The sequence below is a fragment of the Phalacrocorax aristotelis genome, chromosome 3, assembly GCF_949628215.1.
Source record: "Phalacrocorax aristotelis chromosome 3, bGulAri2.1, whole genome shotgun sequence".
Classification (NCBI taxonomy): Eukaryota; Metazoa; Chordata; class Aves; order Suliformes; family Phalacrocoracidae; genus Phalacrocorax; species Phalacrocorax aristotelis.
In genome coordinates this window covers 105,243,527-105,264,173 of record NC_134278.1, presented here as the reverse complement: position 1 = coordinate 105,264,173, position 20,647 = coordinate 105,243,527, and the positions used below count along the sequence as shown (strand labels likewise).

The 20,647-nt window shown below is 41.9% G+C and overlaps 1 protein-coding gene across 2 annotated transcripts in view; it reads right to left on the bottom strand.

The window, feature by feature from the left end:
* Positions 1 to 678: 678 nt before the first annotated feature.
* PTPN14 (protein tyrosine phosphatase non-receptor type 14) overlaps positions 679 to 20,647 on the bottom strand; it is a 117,262-nt gene continuing 97,293 nt past the window's right edge. For both annotated transcript variants that reach the window (XM_075088905.1, XM_075088906.1), the window contains 7 exons: positions 19,000 to 20,489; positions 16,153 to 16,296; positions 14,903 to 15,121; positions 10,764 to 10,892; positions 9,604 to 9,838; positions 7,284 to 7,447; positions 679 to 2,458 (listed from right to left, as the gene is read on the bottom strand). In XM_075088905.1, coding sequence (XP_074945006.1) covers positions 2,330 to 2,458; positions 7,284 to 7,447; positions 9,604 to 9,838; positions 10,764 to 10,892; positions 14,903 to 15,121; positions 16,153 to 16,296; positions 19,000 to 20,489 — 2,510 coding nt within the window. In that variant the 3' untranslated portion in view covers positions 679 to 2,329. The remainder of the gene's footprint in view (positions 2,459 to 7,283; positions 7,448 to 9,603; positions 9,839 to 10,763; positions 10,893 to 14,902; positions 15,122 to 16,152; positions 16,297 to 18,999; positions 20,490 to 20,647) is intronic.

The following is a 20,647-nucleotide window of genomic DNA, read 5'->3' as shown; positions in this document are numbered from 1 at the left end:
CTGTCACCTCGTTAGGCCCGTAGGGCAAAGTACCAAATGAACACAGCACAGTTTTAAATACATTTCAGAAACATTCTGGTACAGAGCCTCAGATCAAGGTCCCACTGATTTTAAGGAAAGGTAGGTGTGTAGGTCCCTTTAGTGCTGAAGTTGAGAGTGCTTTTAGGCTTAGGCCTTTATACCTGGACCAGGGGTTCAGAGGTGGGGATGCAAATCAAAAGCAATGATGGGACTAAAAGATGAAATTTATCTGGGAAAGGGATTCCAGGAAAGATAGTTTCACCGTGACAGAGTAACTGCATTGCATCATGTGCCCTGAAAGGCTGCGAAATCTTCACCCTTGGAGATTTCTGAAACTGGAAATGTGACCCTGGGCAAGCCTATCCAACTTTAAAGTTAGCCATGGGGTGAGCAGGGCTGGGACCAGAGACCTCCAAGGCTCCTCTCCAGCCCAATCCACTTTCTAGCAATCCGACAGGACTGTGAGTCGAAGCAGGGCTGGACTGCCCACAGGAGGGTGGCAGTGTGCAGAGATGGGAAAGAGGAGTCAGCGTGAGAAGGGGGAGCAGCCCCAGTGCAGGAACTTCCCAGCTCTTACACGAGAAGTTAACAGTGTGGGAGTCCCACCATAACCTGCTAAAGCTTTTTTTTTTTCCTTCCTCCTTTTTATATTTTTTTAAAAAGCACAGTTACTGTCACTTCTAAATAACTGTAAGTAAAAGCCACTATGCACACACTGCAACGTGATTCATAATGTGATTTATTCCCGTGAAATAAACCGTTTGGAGAAAAGAATATGCACTAAGTTGTGCATAACAGCTAGCCAGTGCTGAGGGACAGAGGATGAGGAAGAGAGAGGAGGTCAGGCCTAACTGCCGAGATACTTATAAGACACGTGGATTCTTTTTTAGCTCTGTCATAGATTTCCTTGTTGGCCGAGGGCAAGCCAGTTAAGAATCTGTGCCCTAGTTATGCAGTGCAGGAGCTTTGTTCCCCTTTTCTATTCTGAGTGGGAACTTCAGGCAAGGACTGTTTCTCCTTTATGTATTTATACAACATCCTCCTAATCCTAACTGGAATCCCTGAACACCACCAGGATAAAATAGTAGTAATAAATAGGAGGGAGAGAATCCAAAGTGACCAGACAGAGAAGGAGGATGATCTGTGCAATTTGGTAAAAAACCCATGCCCTAACAAAGCAAGGCTTGCCAATACCAAAAGGAAGGCTGCTCCATATGTTCATAAACTGCAACACAGCAATGGGAGAAGAATCAAGGCAGACTCTGAGCTAAAGCTCTCAAGGGTGTCTATTTGGAGAACTCAGATATGGCTGAAAGACTATATTGATAGTTTTGACAAAGTTCAGATAGCTAGGAAGTAAAGTGATTACAGTCCCGAAGACAGTATTTCACATGGGACGTTAAGGCACCTGGAGATGCCTAACTTGAATGAGATTCCTTTCCTACAGTAGGTGAGCCTCAAGGCAATAAACTTTCAGTGTCATTCATGAGAAGGCACTTGATTTGAGGTCTTTTCAGCTGATTTAGTTCAAATTCCACTGCTGGTCAACCCACGGCCCACCAGTTACCAGAAAGACTCATTCACCAACTTCAGCCTGCTGTGGGTCACTGCACTTCACCCTGCACTGCTTCAACTCTTACAAATTCCTTCACGATTGCAGATAGTAGCAAAGGCCTCTTTTAAAAGATCCAATAGTGTTTTTTAGGACTAATCTAGAACCATAATTCTTGTGGAATTTGAACAGTTTGGCACCCAAAACACTCTGCCCTCATAATGGCCTGTGTCTGAGCCCTGTGTAACCTGGCTCAGGTCTCCTTGCCCCAGGACAGTGTCCCCTCAGCTTCCACTCACACACAGCTGTAGCTGACATCCAGCAGGTCTTGTTTTTACCTTGGAAGCCACACATCTGGGTCCAGAATGTTCTGACATGAGAAAAAGCCCACTGCCATGTAACTATTCATTTCAGAAGCTGTGTAGCAAAATAAAAGCCAGTAAACTACCTTTACGAGGGTTTGCTTTCCATATGGACACGTTACAATGCAGACCAGCCATGTCAAATGTGGTTCAATTTGAAGGTCACTAAGTTTTACAAGTTATTAAAGTAATTCACAAGTTATTCCAAGAAAAATAAATTATATCTTGTATAAAATAATCCATGGGAGGACTCTAGTAAAGAACAATCATTCCTTACTTTCAAGACAACTTTAAAAAGTGCAATATATGCACACAGTGTTGTCAAGGCAGTTCCCCTTGTTCATCAGTAAGGTTCCGTCAGATCCACAAAGCTGGCTCTGGGATGTTTGAAAGATTAAATAAGTCTGGAGTTTTGCAGGAACTGGATGAGCACTTGATAGACAAACTTGTACTGGGCTATGGTCTGGATCATAAACATTCTCTGCTCCCGCAGGTGTCTCAGCATCACAGGAACGTCCACTTTCTTCAAAGCAAATAAAAGAAAAAAAGGATAAGGATGTAGGATCATTAAACCAAGCAATCATTGTCTCAGATGTCAGTTGCCTGACACAGGGAACTGTACCATAGTAATATCATGCAATGAACTATAACCAACTGTAGTGAAATACTGCAATTTTGTCCCCACCAACTTTCATTTCAAGGAGTATTACAGTAGTATATACAAGTTACTGTGCATCCAATGCTTTCCCTGCTAAAGTTTATGGGGATTTCCGGACTGATGTAAATGGGCAGATAGCCAGAGACTTGTCTTCCAGTTGTGTACCATTGATCACCTCTCAGCATATCATCAACTGAACACATAAAGGGCGGCTTCCCTTTGGAGGTTTTTCTGCTTCGGCATACCTATTTTCAACTCAGTAAAATAAACCCAAAATATTTATTTATCTGAGGTTAAAGGCTATATATATGAGGAAGGTCTAGTACAAAACTTAAACAGCCAAGATTATACAGCTCAGGTCAGACTTTACCACTGAGCGCATCAACAGGCCGCTGGCATACTGCGCGCTGATCCACGGTCAAACTCACTCATAGAGGGAGGGTCTGAGAGGTTTTTCAAACAGCAAGCGGGCATCAGGACCATTACAAGGGTTCCTTAGACAAAACTGAAGTACAGGCAAATATACCAACACTTCCACTAAAAGAGAAGGGAACTTGCTGCCACCAAAAGATCCAGGAACTCTGACACCTGTCCTCCCACAGCCAGGTCTATGCTAGTAAATAAGACTCCAGAAGAAATAAATGGGTGAAATGAAATGAGGACCCAGTATCCCCAATACACGTTTTTCAGACTTCAGGCCAGCATTGCTCTGTTGCCATCTACTGAACGTCCACTAACAGCTGGGATGCATTAGGTGTTCTCCAAGAGGGCATCTTCCAGCTTAGTTTCATCCAAAAGAAATTCACTTGCATGCCCCGAATATGGTCTGCAACAGGAACTAAAGCACAGTAAGTGGGGGCGGATCAGGAGATCCACTGTGAAGGAACAACCCTAACCCCATTGAGCACACCGGGGCACAGGCACCTTATAATGATCTGAATCAAAAACCAAATGAGCTGTGTGGAACAGAGGCCCATGAGGTACAGCATTAGAAATCATTACAAATTTCATTAGGCGTTACCATCATACCTCCAGCATTTAGGGAGCAAACAACCTATGATGTTATTGTGTTCTGTCTGTTACAACAGGTACACCAGGAGCTATTCAGAAGTTGCTGAGCCATGAAGCTCAGCCTGTCAGGCTCCAATTCAAAGAGTGTGTAATATGACCCAAGATGAGGGACACAAATTTTCTATGGCAGCAGTAAATACAAGCACTAAGATACACGCTCCTTTTGAGGAAGCTTTAAGCAGTTTGAGATATAAAACTGAAGAACAATTACTCTACCAGGCAGCACTAACTGCACTGTGTAATGCTGGTTTGCTATTCCAGAAACAAAAAGGAACTTAGCAAGTCTTAACTGAGATGAGAAATATTACAAGCATGACGCCTGGACAAATGGACAGAGAAACAAGATTGCTGCTAACCCTCGGAGGCGCAGCTGAGCATGGAGTCTGCTTCCATGCACGCTGCAAGTTTACTGGAAAGTTTAAGGATTAAAATCACGCTGCACATCACTTTCTGTCCATATATATAAAACTCAGAATCCCCATTCTGTATAAACAAGCCCCAACTCATAGGCTATTGCTTTCTGAAAACAAGGCTAAATATTCTGCCACATACCCCAACAAGCCATTATAAAAGGACACGTCTAGAGAGTCAACAAGCATAAAGATTTGTATGAGTAATGTCATATTATTTTCAAACGGGTGCAAAGCAAAATGTAAGCTCTTTCCAGTTAATTTGGCTAACTTGGAGAAAGCCTCCCTATGGAGTCGGACGCTTACGAAAGCCACGCCATCCTTGCTGAGCAGAGTCACGCGGAACCTGATCTCACCTGAACAACTGCAACAAAAAAGCAGGCCAGCTTCAACCTGCACAACCACGTTGCCCTCTCAGCAGTTCGGTGCTTGACAGCAAATCGATTTTTACTGGGCACACAGTGATCTGTGCACCTCCTTAAAATGCATTAGGCTTTGACTTATCTCAGAAATTAAAGAAAAGCCCACCCTGTCTATTCAACCTCGCTATTTGTAGTCAACTTGACATTCTACTCCAGGTAAGCAGTGTCTTCAAACTCACCTTCATCACAATGTACATATTAAAGAGACACACATAATGCTTTGCTAAGGTGGCATTTGCGAAAAGAACAAACATAATTTCTGACTCCCAAACTAAAATATCTCCCCCTATGAAAACGCACTGCAGCTGCAATCATGAGTTAATGTCCCAGTGCTAAGTCCAAATCAGAAGTCGGTAGAGCAGGATCTCAATTACTTTCTTGTTCTACATGTCTACTGCAGTAAGGATGTAACGATGAGACATATTACTATATAGCAAGTTACTGAAACTATATCCCTGCAATGAGATACAGAGCTTTCGCCCAGAACCAACAGTGACTGAAGCTGTATAGAATTTGATTAAACATGGCTTTTTACCTGAACCTCAAAATCAAGAGTTCTGGCTTTAGTTCCAGCACTGCTGCAGAATTTCCAAGATGGTCTGTATCAAGATTTTCAACCTCCCTCCCCTTTTTTCCTTCACTGCTGAAATGTTAACACTAACACATTTACTTACTAGGACACTTCTGAGAAAATCAACCAATTTGTAAGACTAAAGTATTTTAAGTAATAAGTAATTTTATTTCAGAAAAAAACCCACTTAATCATACTACAAAATAAACCAGTAAAACTGCTGCACGAACAGGAACCCTCTCTGTGCAGAATGCAGTATCTGTCACAAACTGAAAACATACTGCTTAACTAATAACAAAATGTTAAGTTTTTTAATCTTTTTTTTAGTTAGGTTTTAACAAACTGAAAATACTAACTTAGCACAATCTAGAGCAACAACGCCCTTAAGGAAAGTTGTCTTTAATATTAATTATGATTTCCACCATTAATCAGGACAAACGAATGCTTTAATTAAGGGACATCGGAGAAATCCCTTATTATTAAGCACTATCATCAGCTCCTAGTGAAGTTGATGAGAATTCTTCTGAATGTCAAGGCTCACCCCCATGCTCAGATGTCGAGGTACCGCCTTTATCTTCAGCTGCTACTCAGCTACTCTTTGCCAAATAGGTAACTTCTGTAAACTGAGGTGGCCAAAACGTGTTGCACAACTGTTAGCATTTGTTCCTGGCACACCATTAGCACACAGAGGTTACTGTAAAGCAGATGCAGCTGCACTGATGCTCACAAGCAATTCAGGTATGGCTCTTGTAACTATCAAGGTTTCCTCTGGCGTGCAGAAATTTTGTGGCTGCTGTGTGAACAACAAGAGCGGTCACTTCCAGATGCCAATGCATTAGGAAAGAAGTCAAGCAGGCTCAAGAGTCAGAGCCGTTGCCCCTCAAGGAGCAGTTATTGAACAGCAGCCAGCCCAGAAAGGCTGCAAGATTCCCAAAGCACATACCTGTGGGTCACTTCTGTCTGGGCCAGCTCCTTCTTCCCCCTCCTCCCCACTTATCCCACCCCTCAAATAAAAAGGGAAAAAGCGTGTAAATTGCCACACCGATCTACAGGATAGCTTCACCTCCAGTGAAGCCCAAACAGCTGGAGGAGATTCATCTCAGCTGAACTGAGCCCAGGGTCTCTAGGTGATCTTATAACTACAGAATGATGAGCTGCTGGAAGGGGATAACAGCAGAGAAGAAAAAAAAAAAAAATGACGTTTTGCATCCCCTTTTTTAAAAATAGCAATGAAGAGGAGAGCGCACTGGTATTTGCCTGCTTTGAGACTCATGTTTTTGAACAAGCCTGAAAGCTGCGCTTTGCACAGTGCCTTGTGCAGAAAGGCTCCAATCTGTATCTCCTCTGTGGTAACACAGAACGTAGGTGAGCATTTCAGGTGTGTACACCCAGTGCTGCACTTCAAGCAACTCATCCGACAGATGATTTATGGGAGGGGCAGATGATATATGTCTATTTGTCACTCTTTCTGCATTCTTATCTCTACCAGAGGTTTTAGTCTTTGAGCAGTTTCTTTGGCAACAGAAATTCCTGGTTTCAATAGCTGTCATGTTGAAACTGTGTGGCATATTGTTAGTCAAGTTGTGATGTACTTCCTGGACAGTTCCCCAGTGGCACAGGAGACAGATGAAAAGCAAGTTGCTACACATGGTTACTCTGCTGGTGCTCTTATTCTCAACTCCAGACTCTATTACTAGACTTGTAATATTGGCTGCAGTTCTTAAAGCCCTGTTCCCAGACATACACACATACCTTTTTCTTAAGACACACTTCAGTTTTGTTCTAGGTGAGAGTAGAGACAATACAAGAAAGAGGAGGGAGTCCAAAGAATTAATTTAGAGAGCAGAAAACTTCAGTTAAAGAGCATGGAAGCTGACATTATTCTCCAGCCTCTCTCACGTAGTCCTTGTAAACATGCTGTCTCTAGACTATTAATTAAATACAAGTATGAATTAGACTAAATTCTTAAGAGAGAAAAAAGCCCTACTTTTGAATGTATTAAAATAATATTAATAAAAAATGCACATAGTCAACTCAACAGAAAACTAAAACAAGTAAACTGACATGGGAAATCTCTGCCTGTTACATTTAAGGCCCTTGTCTTGCTAAGATAATAGAAAGAAAGTACTTCAAGGCCTTTTATTGTAACCTCAGAAATGGAGCTGGTTAGTCAAGAAACGAGCTCAGGGTTTGTCTTGAGAAAGAAGCTGACTTACTTCATTATGCTCCAAGCACCCAATCATCAGCTCTGTTAGGATAACCACTCCGGTCCTTCCTACCCCTGCGCTGCAGTGAACCACGATCGGAGGGTTGCAGTTGTTGCTGCTGTCCAACACGCTGTTGGTATGGCGACGCACTGACTGTATCTCCTCCAAGTAAGCTGCAAGGTAAAATGCAGACAAGGTTGCAAACATCTATATGTCTAAATGTAAAATCTGGGGGAAAAAAAGAATATGGAAAAAGTCATTCTTTGTCAAAGTGGCAGTAATTTACTTTTTTTTACAACATACTAATTATTTTGGCCAGGGTGCACTGAACAGCACTGAATCCAGCAAGTACCAGCTGGGTGTCAATTACTACTTGGGAGTCTACTCCTTTAAATTAAATAGTTCTCTTAAAAAATTAAATTCTGTTTTCCCCTCTGCAAATCTCCAGGTCCCCTAAGCAGATGATTCTAGACATTACTTACAGCAATTCCTGCTATTAACAGGCTGGGATCAAAACAACAGCTAACTCCCATTGAAACTACTGCTTGTCAAAGCCAATATCAGACGGGAAGCGAGCATCCATCTGCCCTGTTTCCCCCCACACCTCCCTTCTAGAGTGAGACAGAATCTCACCCACGTCTCTGCTCAGGGTTTGTTTCTCAACAGCTACGAGCCCTTCTGGGAGCTGACTGTCTTTGTTTTCCCTGAAGGCATTTCTAGAAAGTGCATGAGTCAAGAACAGTTGCCTTGTGTGGCCATCCTAGTGTTCAATGCATTCTACTGCCAAACCGCACAGAGAACCTTAGATACTGGAAGCTCACCTAGTTAAACACACCATAAAATACGACTCTGACCTCTGAACATCATTCCAGCACAGCCTAGATGTGTGACAAAGATGACGGACCTCACCCAGAAAGATATATCCAGATGCATAACTCTTAGACACTTAGCCTCCCACCAGTCAGAGGGGAAGGTGAGATCTGAGCCAAACTCTCCTCCCCCGACTCCTGGTGTCACGGCACCGCAGCCTGAGAAGCCCTTTTGACACAAGCAGGCTGTGGCTGGGGGCCTACCAACATCAGAAAAGCTGCATTTTAATGCACACAGCAAAATGGGACTGTACGTGGTGGCAAACAATGGGGACAGAGGAAATGGGGACAACCAGGTTCCAGTTACTGCCATGCCCAACCACAGCTCCATGGGTTGGCAGGAGAAACAAAGTATGAAACAAACTAGGAACTGGGCAACAGCTTTGCCTTAAAGACAGATCCAATGGCACTCCTTTGCCAAAGCCGAAATGTCATTCTTATTTTCTGCCCTGATGACAGAACTGGGAAAAGGAAAACATCTACATCAAGCTTCTACCTCACAAAGGAGAGTGGATCACTAAAGGACTGTGGCTGCATCAAGACTGAAGTGAAACTAATGGGCCTTGCTGAGAGAAGACTTAGCAGCCACAGAACTATGCTGCTGCAGCTGCAAAGCTTTCAGGAATTAAGAGGGCAGGGATCTCCAACGCATCAGTACATCACATACAGACTCCTCCAGTGGTAACTTAAAGACCTCTGCATCAACCAGAGGTGTGGCTTTAGTTAAATAATGGTTGAATTCCTACAACTTAATATGGCAGTGTTTATTACTTGGTAAGAAGTAGGAAGTGCTATTAACTCATTAGATTAATATAATGGCTGTATTTTCAAAAATGCATGAACCAGGACCATATTTAACTGGGAATGCCCTTAGCACTGCCTGGGTACATGTGGTTAGAAGAGTGGCAGTGAGTTCAGACTTACTGCATATACAATGGAGCCCTCTGCTCTTTTGCAATGAGCCCAACGCCTCTGGACTACTAAATGCTGGCTGTCAGCAATAAGGGCCTCCTACGAAACTGGAGGAGTTGTGCCATATTCCTCTAACATCTGAACCTCTCTCACCCAGACCTCTTTAATCCCATTTGCATGCAGCCTAGTATCTCCTACACTCATTAGGTAGCTGGGAAGTGGCAATAACTTATACTGACAGATCAGCCAGCAGAGGTATCCTATTATTCAAAATGTTCCAAGTCTTTAGCACTGCTGCTGCCTCTGATTTTCCTCCTGTTATATCAGATCTTTCAGGACCAAAATCCTCAATCACCTTAGCTCCTATCTCTTGAATACCACTTTTTTTCTCCAAATCACAGCAAAGTACAACCTAGTTGAGGCCTTTGTATGCCACAGCAATACCATTTAATATCAGTCCCAGCTCTAACTAGGTGCAGTGAACTGAATCCAGTGTAAGCAACCTTTTCTTTGATTTATTTTATCATGCAAGTTAAAAGAGATCTTACATAAAAAGCCTTGGACTTCTTCTGGACACCCATGGTCTGGCCAGTCAGTATACTGCAAATGCCACACTGTCCTCTCTTGTCCAGAGAGAAGATGCTTGACCTTCAGACCAGTAGTTGCATAGCAGCCGGAGTCTGTGCGGAACTTAGTTGTCACCTTGAACTTCCCATAAGTGGCTGAGCTGTGCTTAGAACCCAGTTTAGGCCAATAACGATGACTCTTACTTCTTCCTCCCTCCTTAATAACCAAAACACAAACAAACAAAATAACCATTAGTTCCTGCAATTAAAATTCTCTGCAAACAGAGGACATAAAACTCTTCAGATAAACCAAGTATTCTTATTTCAAATTACTGGAAGAGCAAGGAGCATGCCACAAAGTAAAGAAAATATCCATTAAAGCTCTCAGCCATATAATATTTCTAAGTGTAAAAATGCTTGAAGAACTAACTCTTGTCTCATGGCAAAAGCCAGTGACTGCCTACAACACCTTGGTAAATATTCTCCTCCTGGGGAAGCCACTCCTTTAAATGGAAGGAGAACCTCTTCAGCAACTTTTAAGTATATGTTGTTGATGAGCCTTGGGAACTGGACAGTGACTTGATGTGTGTTTCCTAAAGGCAGCCAAGCATAAAGCAGAACGCAGTGTTAGTTAGCAACGTGTGCCAGTTTTTATAACATAACACATAGTTCTTGGATTACAATAGAAATAACTGTTTTGCTTGGTGTAAGAATAAAAAGATTTTTATTTTTTTTTTTTTAACATGGACACTTCTACGGAAGCAACAGCTTCTGGTCTCTTTTCAGCTGATAAGAGTGACAGTATGCAGAACTGGCCTTGCATGGGGTGGAGGTCTGTGTCATTTTAACCAGGAGCAGTTCAGCACTTTCACATTCCAGTGGAAACATCTTTGTTTGGTTTGGCCAAACCCAAGTGAAGCAGGGGGAAGGGGGGGGCAGGTCTGTTTTTTTCGCTTTAGTACTTGCCAAACTGCATATCAGACAGTTAGAAAATATAGTATTATAGCAGTACAAGCATATGTTCAAAAGGAGTAAGAGGAAAAAGAGTTGTTGACAGAAAAAGCAGGTTACTGGAGTGGGAAGTGATGATAATGGGAGATTTGCTCACACCAGAAAGAACTGTATTCTGTGATTTTACATACCTCTTCAGCTGTGACCATGGCTATAACGTTCACCCCCTGTTCCCACACCATCTGCCAGAAGTCATGGCACGTGTGCGGCAGAGGCCCTTGGGTAGCAATGTAGTGCCACTCCTCTCCACCTACAGTAACCTGGGAGTAAGAAAAAAAAAAAATACAGTCAGTGCCCACATTCTCAGCAGTGTCTGTGCCAGAACTGCCCTTGAAACAAAAGACACCATAATGAAACCTTTACTTCTTTGTTCTTCCACTTCTGTTCAAAATTTCGAACAAGAATCGTCCTTTTGATAAGAGCAAACCTGACAAAACACAATCTTTGGTGCTTCCAAGTCCTTTCTTCATGCCCACAAAAATAAAGCTTTGAGCAAAATGTCATCTATTTTTCTTGCCATTGCATCTGGATCATACGGATGAAAAAAAGACTTTTTTTTTTGACGCCCTGTTCTGATATGGCTTAAGTACAAATAAGCAGCTGACTGCCTTCCCTGGGCTTGGTGACAGACCCATGATGAAAGAACAACTGAGCACCAGAGGAAGTGTCTATATGCATAAAAAAAGGCATCGCATTGCTGCAAATTAACACACCGTGGTGCAGAAAGCCTGAAGGTAAATGGCACTTTGCAGGAGGAAAGCTGAAGTCCTCCGCTGTTTAGGGCCTCAATTATTTTCCACTCAGGCAAAAAAATAATTTCTTAAACAGACTCTTACTACACTGATCACTGTTGCAGATTTGGCTGTCCCCAGAGGACAGAGGTATGCCCCCACACTGTACATGACACAGAGCTGAGATAGGCCTGTTGCCAGCTGGCGATGAGATCAAGACAGGCTTCATTTCAAGTTACTCTTCCTCACTCATCTTGGGTTTTTCAGTTCAGAAGCTGCAAACTACTATGAAGTAAACCCAGCACATTAAATGGCTTTCAAATGCCATGTGAAATTTAAAATTAGCTAAAGCTGTTGTCATGCAAGTCTATTTCCCAATAGATAACTGGATTACCAACCACACTTTATAGCAATATTTGTGTATTTGCATGACAACACATAATGAAATTATTTTTAAAGCCTAACACACAGATTTACACACTACAAAATTTTGTAGTGCCCTGAATAGACCCAGCAGTACCTTGGAGTTAACCAGTATAAAACACTGCATCGTTTACCTCACTGAAGCAGAGTAGGTAAGAGTAAGAGGCAAAGGTCTTCATACTTAGGCAGTTAAAAAAACCCAAATCACTTGTGTGTAAAAAATTATTATTTTATGACAGATTATTTGCTAAACATCAGGAATGCTTTATACAAAAAAGAATTTTTTCAACATTTTAGGTAAAAAGCCAAACCACTTCTAGAGCTACTAGGTATCATTTAAAAAATGTGCTTACCAGCAAAAAGCAAACCCAGATGAAGTAATTATTTTGGAAAGTTAAAATATTTTTCCTTCTCAGGCTAAAGACCTCTTAATTCCATATGCTAGCCCAGAGCTACTTCTCACAACAAAGTTATAAATCCCAGAGAAAAAGATTTACAACAGAAATGCTGACACATCCATAAATATCAAGGTGCTGGCGGACAACGCTACAAGGAGCAATCAATAACTCTGACAGGTTTAAGCATATACTAGGTTTCAGGTACAGGTCTTTTAATACATTTTCAGAAATAGAATCAATTTTTTATTCAAACAGCTGTTCATTAAGCTGAGTTACTTGTTTTTTTACACCTGTAACTAGCATAGCAATTGTATGATAAATTTTGCACTGCACTGAAAATGATTTTCAACCCTGTAGACCAGCTCATTTTCATACTTCATACTATGCAGCGTTCTCCTCTGTGAATGATGGTTAAAACTACAAGACCAGTGCAGGTAAACTCTCCAAGTTCTTGTACTAGGTGGGAATGAATATAAACTGCACAGCACTAACCAGCACCTTGCACTTGGACTGGTCTTGCGCTTGCATGCTCATCTGCAGTCGTGAGTGCTGGTATAGTATTACTGAGCCCAAACAGTCAGGTGAAGGGGGCTTAAGAACTTTGTTGCTTAATCCATAAATTTAATTACAATTTGTCTCTCTGGTATAGATGATGATCTTAGTATCTTAACAGCAAAGGTCAATGGTAAATAAGCAGAGAAATACTGCAAAATTGTGAGGCTCGCAGGCTGAGCTGCAATCCTCCAGGCATGGATCTTATCAGGATGATATAGGAGTTTTCTTTGTGTACAGACTTCTGGTCCAAATACCCAGCCTCCTGGCACATGATATGAAAGGATCATAAATAGTCTGGAGGGAATGGGATGCCTGGAATGTTTACTGCATTCTAATGCCCTGACTTCAGGATATTAAAAATTGAATATTGGGCTGCGAACACACACACACACTGTGCTACTGAGGTAAATTTCGCAGATGCAATTTCACCTTCTAAGCAAAAGCACATCTGCTTGGCTTCTGTACGCGCCACTATGAGTGCGAGAGGAAGTATTGGCAAGGACCGCTGTCATGCACCAAAACATTTGTGTGTGTTCCTAGGTGCTCTGAGAGACGTGTGCGTGTCCAACACACAAGGTAAAATGCGGACTCAAAACTGGCCAGGGAGAATTCTTGTCTGGCTAGTATTGCTTTGTGGGCATAATTTATGTTAGGAATCTTTTTTTTTTTGCCTCCTAACAAAGTAGATGAAAAATTTTGGGCTACGAAAATAATCATCATTGCAATGTCTGATTATGTAAAAATTCAGTATCTGCTACCTACCAGGCTATGTAGAAAAGTGATAACCTGCCAGGATCCTGGTTCAGAAATTGTTTTGAATCAACAGGATTTAACACTGTAAATCACAAACAAGGAGACCAGCACATCTCTCTAAACTGCTAAATACTTTTACTCCAAGAAAACATCAATTTAACAGGATGTGTTATTTATTATTTTTGAATTATTTCTTTTTAATTTGGGTTTTGACAATGAGAAAATGCAGACAACCCTCTCTAACAACAAGAGAATCCATCATGTGAGGGAGAGGAGTGCTGTTACTTCTCTTAGGGTAGAGTAAAAGCCGACAAAGGACTTTGCAAATAGCACTGGAAGCTTAAAGAAAAACAAGCATCTGCAGCCACTACAGGATAGTAGTTCACTGTTAAAACTGGCCACATTTGTAAGTAAGAGTCAGATCGTATCTTAAATTACTTCTACACTGAATTAACAAGAAGTCTGAAGTATCTTGATGAAAACTTATTTTGAAACAGAGAAGTCCAATGCAGTATCCAGTCAAAGACAGGGATCTCATTAGTAAGGTGTTCTCTTTATTCACACACACTCAAAATTTTTTTCTTAAAAAAAAAAAAAAAATCACTCAACTCATGATAGAAGAAATATGTACTTGTATATATAATTGCATTAGTCATAACTATACACTCTTTCTTTGGACATGGACTACATGCATGGAGCTACATCCTTGATTTTTAAAAGTTGTACCCTATATGCTAGTAAATGGAAAAAATATTTCAATCAGGCCTTGAGCAGTATTTATTTCAGGCTGCAGTCAGTCAGTTGCAGGGGCTCATTGTGCATGGGTTGTTGTAGTCCCCCAGTGGCCCACAAGGCTATTGGGACTGATAAATCAGAACACATACTGACTGAGTGGACAAAGTTTGCTTGCAGCTGTCTGTCTCTCTTGAAAACTTCCACTTGTGAAAACTCTGAATATATTTACTCCTCTCCAGGAGTAACATTGCCTTGCCCTGCACTTAGCTGCTCTTTCCTTCAGGTACAGGGTCATGACAACCAAATTGCACTGGAGGTATTGGGGCTGGCTGACCCAACGCATTTTCATGAGGTTTAAAAAAACATGGCATCTCTTTCTACATTAACCAATAGAGACATTCCACAACCAGCTGGCAGAGATGGGTATAAAGAAGCAAGGATGCCTCTCTAAAATGACTTCCCAGTCTCTAGCAAATAAATCCACTCATGCATGTTAGTCGACAAGCGTCTCTCATTAGAGATGCCCACGCTGACACAAAGGTACAATGATGCATTCTGACTAAGCTACCTTTTCAGAATTTCCACAGTTACAGAAAATGCTGCTGTGCATCCAGAAATGCAAACAAAGCTTTAACATACCTTTGTTTGCAAACCAAAGTTCAAGAAAGCTCTTACCTTTATGTGTGAAGCATTGATGTAGCCTGTATTATTTTCTTTGGTTGGCACCAGCTCTACTCGGTTCTCCTCGTAAGGAACGACCTCCCTGATGCGGTTACGCTCAGTGTTTTCAGGCAAGGCAGCAGTGGTGAAGACCCCGTCTGCCTTTTTCTTTGGAATCTGCTCGTATTCTGTAAACACCATCCCCTCTTCCAACTTCCTCTTCAGGATTTTGCACTAAGATTTAACAAACAGGAACACCAATCCATTAATTCCTCCTGGAAGAATATTTACTGCTAGACCTGTCCATCAATTCTTTGACTTTCAATACATAGCCATAGCATTCTCTTACTCATTTCTTTTTTCAGTTGCAGTTATCTCAGGAAGCATGACAAGCTCATATTTCTAAATGAAACCACAAGCAAATTTTACATTTTCACATTCCACCTCCACATTTTTTTAAGACTGATACTATAAAAAGCAAAACCATGCTAAATACAATCCTGGTTCAGTATGAATTTGTATGTGATTTCACCACAACATATATTTAAAATATATTTACAAGTATCTTTTTAGGAAGATCACACTGCGAGAAGCGTGATGTGGTCCACATTTTCAAAATAATTCCTAACTTGCACGCATGTGATTTTCTGTGGTTGAACAAAATCCCACGTACGTACAAGCGGGGGTTAACTTCTGTCGTCTGCATACCAGACAACACAAGGCTGTAAATTTTTTTCCAGAAATATTCTTTGCAAATATGTCTCCCAAATCTTAATGGCAGTAACTGTTTTTAATTTCTGAAATTCCATATACATGCACACACCCACATTCACAAACACCAGGAGGCAAACAACTATTCATATGGTTTTGTTTTTTTAAACTTAATCCTGTCAGAGATGTTAACTGAGTGGCTTAGCTGTATCAGAACATGAAAGACGGTATCTACAGATGATCACTGCAGAAAGACTGCCTGATCAAGTGAAAAATGTGAAAAATGTTAGATTTACAGCTTGATCTTGTATGACATTGCATGGTCATGTGAAACAGTGAAAAGCCTTGATTTTCACCAACTTCAGTAAACATTCAGGACTTAACACTTTGTGAGCATCCAAAGACACACCAGTGTTAACCACAGACCTTTTCCATTAATGGCTCTGAAAACTTGACACTTTTTGTCACATTTTAGACCATATTTTAATATTTTAGAAACTTCATATTGCTGGGAACAAAGGGAACAAGCAACATTTCCTGAGCCTCCATCTTACCCTCTCATCCATTGGCACCTTGGCTACTTCATCCTGGCTGTCCTCCGGCACTGGAACCCTAGCAACTGAGAGTCCGTTCAGTGCTGCCAACATCAAGGGCCTCTTCTGGGCCTCCAGGCCTGCCATCTTCTGCTTTTCTAGATTCTTTTGGCAAGAAAAGGCACGTTTTCATCTCTGTGTGATTATTTATAATGCCAGTAAAATGCTGGAATGTTTTTTTAATCTCCAAAATCTGCAACTCTCTGGCCAAGGAATGCAGATGATCACCATTAGCATCGTAAATTCAAATACAACCTCTATTCTTCCTGTTATTCCTCAAAGGCCTGCTCCTACATGAGCACAGAATTTTAATTTCAAAGAAGCAATCCCAGCGTATAACACAGTTTACATGCCATCAAAAGACATACAAATACAATCTCAAGCATTTTTCTGCAAACATTATTCTGAACGTAGGACACACAAAGCATCACCCTGTTACGTTAAAGCAGCGCTACCATAGCCAAGATACCTGGGGCATCTTTTAAAAAGTAATAATTTCCATCTATTACAACAAACAGTAAAACACAGGACAGTTGTTTCTCTTCTGTGATAATAATACTTAAAATGAGAAGTCTTCTGATGCACTCAGCTATTATGGCGATTCAAATAGCACCCATGATATCTTTCACACTAAAAACTGAGCTCACAAATCCCAGAAACCAAAAGAAAACCGCAGCAAGGGAGGGATATTGTTTATCGTATTCATGCATCATATTACGCTGCGACATGGAAAACCCAAGTATGAATTTTAAATTTATCCTGCTGCCCTCCTTATGCCACTGGGAGCTGAAACATCAAGCAAGAAGACAGACCATCCCTAGAAGGAACCAAATTATGGATATTTTATTCCATTTCCTTAACAGTTCTTTCTGCCAGATTTGGAAGGAGGGATGAGCACAAGGGAAGGCTGGTTCTCAGCGTGCATATGGAAGCTGTGGCCACCACACAGGCCAAGCTCAGCTCCTGGAAACACACTACTGAACCTGAATGCCCTCAGACATATGTAAATTACGTGATTTTTCAAAAACCTGAGAGCTTTTGCCTCACCACAGGGTTCCTCCAGAGCACTAAGTAGAAAACAAACAAAAAAGCAAAGCAAAAATCCAGAATGACTCTGCTTTCTTTTCTTACTTCCACAAAGCAGGAAAATGCAAGTATTTTTAATTTGTTTGGAGATTGTAGTATTATTACTATTTGCAAGGTAAAATAGAAAAGTCTGTTTAAAACATCAAGGTCAAATTATCATTAATATAACATGTGATTCATATGACAAGAGAGAGGTCTGCCTGTGTTACGACTGCTGATCTAACCTGAAACCACCTTAAAAGCTTAATGCTAGCACCACCCCTTTACTTTCAAAACAACAACAGCAGCAGCACCTTTTGACCAACAGCTGATCTGAATGATTATTCAGAGAAAGAGTACTAAAACAACATCTCTAAGCTCTCTTCTTACCTTCATTTCCATCCTAAAAACCTTTGGGTTCCTGCTTCTCAATATATTTTCTTTCCTCAGAATATAAAAAAGCATACCTATGCTTGCTGTTACACCAATTCCTACAGTATTCATTCATGAAAGATTGTTTTACAGTCAAGTATCTACATTTACAGTTTAAGAATCTGCAACGAGTAAATTCAGTCTTCATGATAGTGGCCCAAGTTCGATTCCTATTATATCAGTGTAAGGATCACCAAACAAGAAGCACTACACATATGTTTAGATATTTTTTTTAAATATACAGTAGATTCAAATACTAACTAATTACTGATCTAGTACATTACAAACTCTTTTCTGCTCTGGACTATTTAGAGGCTTCATTAATTTGTTTCAGAAATTGTTTTTGTTTCAGACCTCAATTCTGAACAAAAGAACCACGGCACACACTTTGCTTTCTGTAACTACAGTTGCACTTCCTAGAGTGCTACATCAAGCACATACTAAGTCACTGAAGGGTAAGCACCCCTCGTATTTCTGCCACTGCTTGCAGTGGCACTGAAGCCTTTAAAAACTTTTTATTCTAAACTCATCGCAAGTTTAAAAGGACCCTATTTCTCATACTTGGATACATTTTTGAAAAAATAAACAATCCAGACCCTCAACCACCCAGCTCCTACGTCTGCTGCTTCTGTAATTAGATAGACAGTCATTCATTTAGTTATTGGCAAAACTGGCAATCCATATTCTACAGCTACCAGTGTTTTATTTGGATAACTACATTGTACACAGCAGCAGGAAAGGCAATCAAAGAGATAATTTGAAAGACTCAAAAGTTTCCATAATGTTATATATTATGTGATACTTAACATCCCTGCAAAGAAGGAATAAAACACTAGCACCGAAACGCAATCTCCTGACCGTCTCAGCAAACACATTTCAGACTCATCCCGGTCACAAACCCACGGGGGCCAGAGCGCCGCGCGGGCAGAAGGGGAGCAGGCATTGACAGGGGCTTTGCGGCCAGCCTCCTCGTCACCCAGCTGTGTGCTCTGCCACCCACCTCGGGCTGCCAGGTGGAGGCATCACCAGCTGGATCAGGCACAGCTCTCGCTGGCAGCTGATTAACCACAGTGGAGGAAGCAGGCAAGCCCAACAGCAGCACATGGGATCAGCTCCTTTGGTGGCCATACAGACCCACGAAACCAAATTTTCTGTGGCACTTAACATCTTATTTCCTAAGTCTAAGCAAATCAACACCTTCCCGCCCATGTGTTCCTCACAGTTTACTGATCCAACTGTTTTCTGGTATAGAAACTGACCTGTATGATTACTAATTTCCAAGAAGTCACTGCAACAGAGGAAGGCACTTACCCTCATCATGATTTCTCTTTCTATAATGCTGTCCTCAATAGAAAACATTTCAGACACAGGCCTTTCCTTAACAGGTTCTTTCTTGACCCTCTCCTTCACACTCGTGAGGTCAGGCTCTGAGATAGAGGGCCCAAGCGAAGACCCGTTTATTGCCATCTGATCAGTTCGAGAGACACTAATGGCTTTGGAAGGCCCTGGCCTCATGGCCTTGGCTCTGGCCACAGCCACAGAAATGCTAACATGGTCCTGCCTCAGGGCTCCATTGCTGACGCTTTTACGAGGCCCGGGATACTCTGGAGGAGGTTTATTTGGTATTCTAGCCAAGGCAGCTTGCAGCTGAGCACTATACTCCATGTTCTCATGGAGGGCTGTTATCCGCGACACAGATTCTGGGGTTTCTTCTTCCTCTTCACTTTCACTGCTGTGTATCAGCATTGTGGCATCGGAGAATGTCTTTTTGTGATGATAATGAGGAACCTGCTGAACTTCATGCCCCATCTGAACTGCCTCTTCTGGCTGCACTTGCTCCCGCAAAGTGTTCCTGCGTGGCAGAGGGGCGTTTAAAGTTTTTAATGCCATGGCTTCTATACCACGTACCATATTGCTGATGACCTCCAAACTATGGCGCTTGTTCACAGCTGCATGATGCTTCACTGCCATGAGGGGCTCGCTGACCTCCTGCAGCGACTGACGGACGACCGGCGAGCTGTCCTCTTGGAAGGTCTTTACTGAGAGCTGAACTTTGCGAGTGACTAAGTCAGGACTGCTCCCACTGACATACTTGTGCCGGTGGCTTGCCAGGTCTGGTGTGCTAGTGGCAGGACGTGGGCGCGGGTATGGAGGTGGGGGTCTGAAGAGATAGTTCTTTAACATGTGAGTGGTGTTGTAACTCTGGCTGCTCTGCAGCTGCATGTTAGCCAGTTCTGGTGTGCTGACAGTGTGGGATATGGCACTGGCTGCTGTCTTACTTTGCACAGCATTACTAGGATTCATTTGGTCAGATGGGGCGACAGGCTTGTTATAGCCACCACCCTGGGGCCCGTATGTAATCGTGTAAGGATGTCTCTCTCGAATCTCGGGCTGACTGTAAACTAGGTCTTCCGGCTGGTTATAAGCATGCGTGTTTCCAATATTGAGATTCCTCAAAGACTGACTTTGGCTATCCATCTGGATCACCCCTCTCTTCATTTGCCTCATGACAGTTTCATAATCTGGAGTTGGCCGATAAGATGGTACTATGATTGCACTATGTCTGTGGCTGGGGATATAGTCTGCTCTCATGATGTCGCTGCCAGGGATGCTCAGATTTGAGGACACTGGAGATGCCTGGATGAAGTTCTGTGAGCGATTGAGGGAGTTCATGCTGTGGGCACTGCATACGCTCCCATTGGGTCCATTACCATTCAAGTAGCTGAAGTCCATTGGACACCTGTCCAAACTGGTCTGAGACCTACAGTAGAAAGTTTCTTCATTTCCATGGAAAATGCTATCTGTGTAGAGCAGAGATAAATATGTTGACAGTTTTAACATATAAGGACTCATTCAGTGTTAACAAAACTTCACATACAGGCTGCACCAACAATTACAGAGCCAGCTTAGTGTACAACAACTGCAGGGAACATTTGGTCTTGGGTGCATCCTTGGGTCA